This window comes from Eucalyptus grandis, chromosome 5 (assembly GCF_016545825.1).
Source record: "Eucalyptus grandis isolate ANBG69807.140 chromosome 5, ASM1654582v1, whole genome shotgun sequence".
Taxonomy (NCBI): domain Eukaryota; kingdom Viridiplantae; phylum Streptophyta; class Magnoliopsida; order Myrtales; family Myrtaceae; genus Eucalyptus; species Eucalyptus grandis.
This window is the reverse complement of record NC_052616.1, coordinates 60,517,801-60,524,461: the sequence shown is the minus strand read 5'-3', so window position 1 is coordinate 60,524,461 and position 6,661 is coordinate 60,517,801. Positions and strand designations below refer to the sequence as shown.

Below are 6,661 nucleotides of genomic sequence, written 5' to 3'. Positions count from 1 at the left end.
GCTTTTTCTCTCGGCGCTGGTTCGCCATTTTTGGAGCATTTCATGGATAGGTCGAGCCTATCTTAAGTTTTAGAGAATTGCCATCTGTTCGTGACTTGTTATATTAACAGAAACTGGTGAGAGCTGAATCTTGTTCTTGTCCATCTCTGCTTGCCTTCTCTGCACTCAGTTGCGAAACAAAAGATTAACTTTTAACTACAGGACGTCGTGGCAAAACAAATTCGATCAAGTTTGAGACCAGCTGTATTGCACCCTCAGATCACGTCATGAGTACGAACTTTGGAGGATAATTCAGATGTACAATAAGGTCGATCTTCGTAGTTTTAAGTTGTTTCTTTTCTGCATCTAATCAATGTGAAGAATTATCAGTCGTATTTGCACAAAATGAGTTTTCTCAAGAGACATTCATAGCTTCCTTCACATGACAGCTTAATGATCATTTGAACTCAAACTCGACCGTGGAATGCAAATTTTTTTTCTTCCTTCTCCGTTGTGGGAATTGTTTCGGCCTGAAACAGAAAATTCATTAGTTGCCTTGCTCTTGTTGACGCCGTTTCGTAAGCTCACCCTCTATGGCCTTCTTCGCCGCCTCAGCCATCTCTGCTTGCTTTAGGGCGAACTCTGTGGCCTCCTTAATCTCCTCAATCTCCTTCAGGATCACCTCCTTCCGCTTCTCCGCCTCGCTTTTCTTGGTGTTCACTGCTTCCATCTGAAACGCCGCTGCTGCCAACTTCATCTCCGCCAAATTTTCTGACTCCTCAACCTTCCTGCTCAAGGACTCAAACTCCTGTACCGACATTCTGATCCAGCCGCTGGAATCAGGGTCTGACGCGCTCACCATGTCTGCCTTAGCGCTCAGGTTCTTAATCTGATCGAGCGCCCTCTTCTCTGCTGTTTTTGCCACCTCTGCCTCTTTCAGTGTTGCCTCTAGCATCCTCTCCACCTCCTCTTTCCCAACACGGCTTGCTTCGGCTTCACGCTTGAGCTCTTCAGCCGCTCTCCTCATCTCTTCTGCTTCCTGCATAGTCTTTTGAATTGCCAACGATATTGTCTGTTCGTCAGCAGCATCATTTTCCATCTCTTCTTGAGGGGCCGCTTCGAGTTCCTGCTTTTGTTCAATCAATTCGGCTTGAAGGGTCTTCATGGTTCTCTGCAATTCCGCTTCCCGTTCTTCCAAACTGATACGCTCTGTCTTCATGTCCTCCAGTTCTTGCCTGAGAGAATTCACCAGCTCTCTACAGGAGCTCTCTTCTTCGGCAACATTTTGTAATGCCTTTGTGGCCTCGTTAAGCTCCGTAGTGATGACCTTGACTGAATCCATGTCGGAAGCGTGGACCTTCTTCATCTCGTTCTGTAGAACCTCAATCTCTTCAGTTGTTTCCCCGAGCTTTAGCTCAAGATTCCTCGTCTGTGCGGGATTGAATTCTTTCTTCAAAGAAGGGAGCTTCTCTTCCACTTCTTCTTTGGCAATCTTGCAAGCTTTTAGCCGAGCATCTTTCTCTTCCACGAACTTGGCCTGCTCCTTTTCGGCTTGAAAAGATGTGGCCTTTAGGTGATCGAGGGATTGGCGCATTGCCTGGATTTCCTTAGACAATTCACTAGCTTTCTCCGAGTTAACTTTGGCTGAGCGTTGAGCTTCGGCTGCTTGTTGGAAAGCGGCCAATTTGGCTTCTAGAGTTGCATCAAAGTCCTGCCTGATCTTGGTGAGCTCTTGCTTAGCGGTATTCAATTCGGTGGCTGCTCTTCTGTACTCATCCCTCGTAGTGCCTAATTCCTTTTTCCATGAACTGGTCCGCTCGAGGTTTTGGGATTTCACTCGCTCAAGATGCTTAGCCTTGTGTTTCACGGCCTCGGTGGCTTCGATGGCTGCTTGTTTGGACTCAATTGCAGAGTTGAGCTTGGTGGTCAATTCCTGAACCGTTCTGTTTGCCTTCCCCAGATCGGAAAGCGCTCGTGTTTTTGTGGTTTCTGCGTTTTCCAACTGCTGTTTGATCCGGTTTAGTTCTTTTTGTGCCAGAAGAAGCTGTGTCTCCTTGTCCAGTACATTCTGGAAAGACAATTCGACGGATGGATAACATCAGCACATTGTTCAAGTGTTACTCACCCAAAGTATAGTTAACGGGGTATGATGCACCGTTCGATTTCATGCGTATGGTTATAATTCAAGCCTTCAAATGGTACATTTCTTGACGGTCTTTTATTTAATTACCTCTGAAGAAGTTTTTGACCTCCTGATGGCCGGCTTCTTCTTGCTTGCTACCTCGCCAAATAGACTCACAGCAGCCTTAACAGATTGAAATGGAGCTCGGGTGTCGATCTCGCCGACCTCGGCTCTCGGGGACTCCACTGGGTTTTGGTCATCTTTGATGCGAATATTTACCATTTTTTTTTCCCTTTGAAATCCTAATCTGACCTGCAAAATCAAGCAACATTACCAGCATGCATCGTAATCAACAAGAAGAACCAGAACATCTGATAGACAGGAACGCGCTCTGCACAGCATCCTCAGCGTGGCACAATCTACATGATCGTCACACCGCAAATGCTAAATCCCTGATTACTAATTTAGCAAATCCGTACTCGAGAAAGAATCGTCATGCGATTTTGTGCTTGAAACTAATCAGAAGACACCTTAATCTGCGAATCTAGATTATCTTGTGAAGTGACCAGGACAAACTCATGAAGGTACAAAGGTCATGCACCAAAGCCAATCCGCATAAATCCAGAAACTCATAATGTCGATTGTCGAGGCAATTGACTCATCATCTCATCTACAATTGATCCGAAAATTCACCAATTTCAACCAATTCCGCATCAGATGAGGACTTTACGGGTAACAAGGGATGGATAAACTTGTTGATCGAAAAATCTTGTTCCGTTTTCCAATAGCACATGCATACGCAAGATTGAATATTCTAAGCTTGAATTGCCAAGAAAAGGATATCTTTACAATGTGAAAAAAGAAAACTATTTACACAGAATCAGCTTCAGGATGGCAAAGCCGGGCAAATCAAGCAGCGGCGAAAGAGCTAATCCCCCTCCAAAAACTTCTATTTCCATTCGAATCGGGTACATGAAAAAGACGAAGCGTTTGAAGAAAAATGTACCTCGAATCCCGGGTTATCTGAGACAAAGTTCGATCAAGAATGCCCGGAAAATGGCGGCGACTACGGCATCAACACAACATTCATCGGCTGACTCCCGGAAAGGAAATCGGCGTGATGATCTTGACAGTATCTTCCACAAGAAAAGAAAATTCACAAACAAGAAAGGGTCAGAGAGAGAGAGGGAGAGGGAATTGCGGTTACCAGATTCTTCGAAAGAACTGGTTTTTCTCTTCTTCTTTTCGGGTGTTTCTCTTGGAAGCCTTGGTTTTCGTGGGAGAGAAACCAGAGGAACAGGACAGGTAAGTCCCTCCTATCGAACGCCGAAAGAGGAGAGGATTTCGCGGGCTTTCAACGGTCAGTGCCAACCGCCAACCGAAACATGTTCCCTTTTGCTCTTCGTGCATTTGTGGTTCCCAAACGTAGAATCACAGATAATCATCAGAAGAGAGGGACTGATCATAATTAGTAATTACCACTCGGATTTGCTTTTCGTCTTTCGGTTCCCGGCGTTCGTCCGTCGGCAAGGCCATTTGACAAATCTCAGCGGCGATTCAATTGAGAATTTTTTTACCCCAGCCGAAATGTGGACTAGTGCAATTGGTTTTGTATCTCTAGCATTATCTTTAGAGAAATTTGGTTGGACTGTTAAATCGAGTTGAAGCGACCGTAAAGATTATCGAAACTTTATATCTTAATAAGTACGAGATCTCCTATTTAATTTCAACTCGGTAAAGCTCCTTGGAAGGGAAGTAATAATTATTTGTAGTTCTCCTTTAGTATTGGCATGGACTATGTGACCTCCACCTTGTTAAATGGAAAGTGACCATCTTGCAAACCAAAAAATAAAAAATAAAAATGAAAAAAGTAATTTGCACGGAATGGAGACCCACCCTGTCAATAAAACATCAACTATTCACTGGACAAGCGCATCACCGCAACCCTATCAAGTGCAATTGGGAAAGCCCGGTACCGGCAATACAACTAAATCTAAAGCCATCCTTCATAAATTAATTAAGGTATCGTGAGATCAGAGTAGGCTAAGGAACCGGAAATGTGACTTTCGATTTGCAAATCAAGTCATGGATCATTTGACTAATCACCAGGTTGGTCGAAAGCAGTCCATCTTGATTGTTCATTTCATGCGAATCAATTCCATTAAAAGGACCAGTTAAATTCATTGGTCCATTTGACATACCAGGCATTGTCTCGTATGTGTCTCGGTTATTTAAAAACCAAAACTTTAGATTGCCCACATAACATTTTCTTTTTCAAAAAGAATTGTCCATATACCCATTTAAACGAAGAATATTGTTTATCGTTAGTCTTCGCGCGTTTACAATTGATTAAACATGAGATCATGCTTGCATGTGTCTCGTGAATCGATTATATTGTTTGCTGATAAACATCGAAACCCTTTCGGCCAACAATTGAGGTTATGAACATCGACATCGAGTTATCTCAAAACCAAAAACTTTGGATTGCACGCATTTTTTAGAAAAAAAAGATTGTCCATATACCCATTTGAACGAAGAATATTGATCATCGTTAGTCTTCGCGCAATTACAATTGATTAAACATGAAATCATGCTTGCATTTCTCTCGTGAATCAATTATATTGTTTGTTGATAAACATCGAGACCCTTTGGTCCAACGATGATCTTATGGACTTGTCAATGAAAGAGATCTTAATCTGCCCTTCCGATTTGACTAATCAAACCTAACATACTCACGCTTACTCTCTTTGCTAAAAATCATTAATTGATGATCACTATTTGAAGAAGTTCAGATGAGGACGTAACTCTTTTAGAATTAACTCACTATTAATTGTAAATTAAATGTATATTAAGGGAATTTGGAACTGCTCTCTTTTTCATAATAAACATGTTGAGGATTATTCCAAAGCTTCGATTTTTTTTTTCTTTTTGCCAAAATCACTCTATAAAGAGATTTGGTAAATATGATACCACGGACATTTGGAGCTGCTCGATTTTCACAATAAACATGTTATAGTTGCAATTGTTAAAATTCTTCACCGAAATCCTATTATAAATAGAGTTGGTAAATTTCGAGATGGATATTTAAACACGTTATATTCGTGAATAAGGTCTTTCACTTCTTTACTTGCCAAATAAAGCTTTCTCTATTTCAGGATTACCTAATAAAATTCATGACGGCCAATATTTACTCTGGAACCTTGTCTAGCCATACAATCAAGTAGAAAATTACTAGAAAGTCCTAAACCTATTTCACTTGCGCCAATCCAATTTTAAAATTTTCAATTTAGTTAATTTAATCTTAAATCTTATGATAATTTGCCAATCGAGTCATTTTGGTCAATTTTAATAAAAAATTGCTGACGTGAATATCGCTCATTTTACATGACACTGTTATCGACATCCACCTCATCATAGGTGTTTTCTAGCTCTTCCTCTCTAGTTCACTAAAATACTTCAATGATGTTGACACTTAAATTTTATCTTTTTACTTATGATTTAATTGGACGGAAAATTATGAATTAATTTTGTAACTCCCAACCTAAAATATAATTTTCATTAATTTGCATCGCATATAGGGCATTAAGAATATTTACATTAGTAATTGTAATTATTAAAATTTTCAAAAAAATCATCAAAAAATTATTGTTATTGTTTGGAAAAAAGAAAAGAAAAAGAGAAACGTACTAGGGTTAGGCCCGGCCCCTTCTCCTCTTCCTTCTTTTTTCTTTTCCCTGCACGGGCCGGCCCACTCATTCCTTCTATTCTCCTTCCTTTGGACAATGGCTCAAGGACAAAAAAGAGGAAGAAGAAGAGAGAGGGGTTGCAGAGGTGGACGGTACCGAGAAGGGAGGATGATGCACACAAGAGGAGACAGAGAGGACGGAAGAGGCAGAGACAAAAAAGGACAAAATTTGGCATAAAAAGATGGGATAATAACACAAATAGTCCTAAACTTTGGCCCAATATATGATTTAATCTATAAACTTTTAATTTATTTAATATGATCTCTAAACTTTTGATACATTTTCAATCTGGTCTCTGAACTATATGTAAATCTTCAATATTGTCCTCAATCTTAAATATTTATGAAATGATTATATTGAACATTTTTGTACAATTTAATGACCGAATTAAACATGTACCAAAAGTTTATGATCATATTACACATTAAGTTAAAATTAAGAGACTACATCAAAAATTTGAATGTTTAAGGATTAAATTGCACATGAGACCAAATTTCAGGATTATTTTTGTCAATTTTCATCAAAAGGAGAGCTCGAAGGAGAGAAATAGGGAGAGGAGGCAAGAAAGGGCCTGTTTATTAAAATGTGTTTCTGTTCCCAGGAACTCAAATTTTTGTTTTTTTATTCCTGGAAACAAAAAAGGAACAGAAACGCGTTTGTTTGCGTTTTATTCCAAAATTGTTTTTGTTCCCAAAACACATTTGAACGGAAATAAGAAACAAAAAAAGTCGTTTCTTGTTTCTTGAACAAAATTTAGGAACACTTTCTTCTCTCTTTTTTCTTTCTTTTTTCTTTGGCCGATTGCCAACCTCGC

At 40.0% G+C, this 6,661-nt stretch overlaps 1 protein-coding gene across 2 annotated transcripts; it reads right to left on the bottom strand.

Annotated features, from left to right (window-relative positions):
• Positions 1-349: 349 nt before the first annotated feature.
• On the bottom strand, positions 350-3,465 carry LOC104429514 (WEB family protein At1g12150). 2 transcript variants are annotated; one of them, XM_039314151.1, is made up of 4 exons: positions 3,309-3,465; positions 3,108-3,237; positions 2,210-2,413; positions 350-2,047 (listed from the first exon to the last, which is right to left on the bottom strand). In XM_039314151.1, exons 3-4 carry the CDS (start codon positions 2,381-2,383, stop codon positions 527-529), a joined length of 1,695 nt encoding a protein of 564 aa, XP_039170085.1. In that variant the 5' UTR covers positions 2,384-2,413; positions 3,108-3,237; positions 3,309-3,465; the 3' UTR covers positions 350-526. The 2 variants fall into 2 exon arrangements, with proteins under 2 accessions (XP_039170085.1, XP_010040672.2); XM_010042370.3 differs by lacking the exon at positions 3,309-3,465 and having other exon boundaries at positions 3,108-3,291.
• Between the last annotated feature and the right edge of the window lie 3,196 nt (positions 3,466-6,661).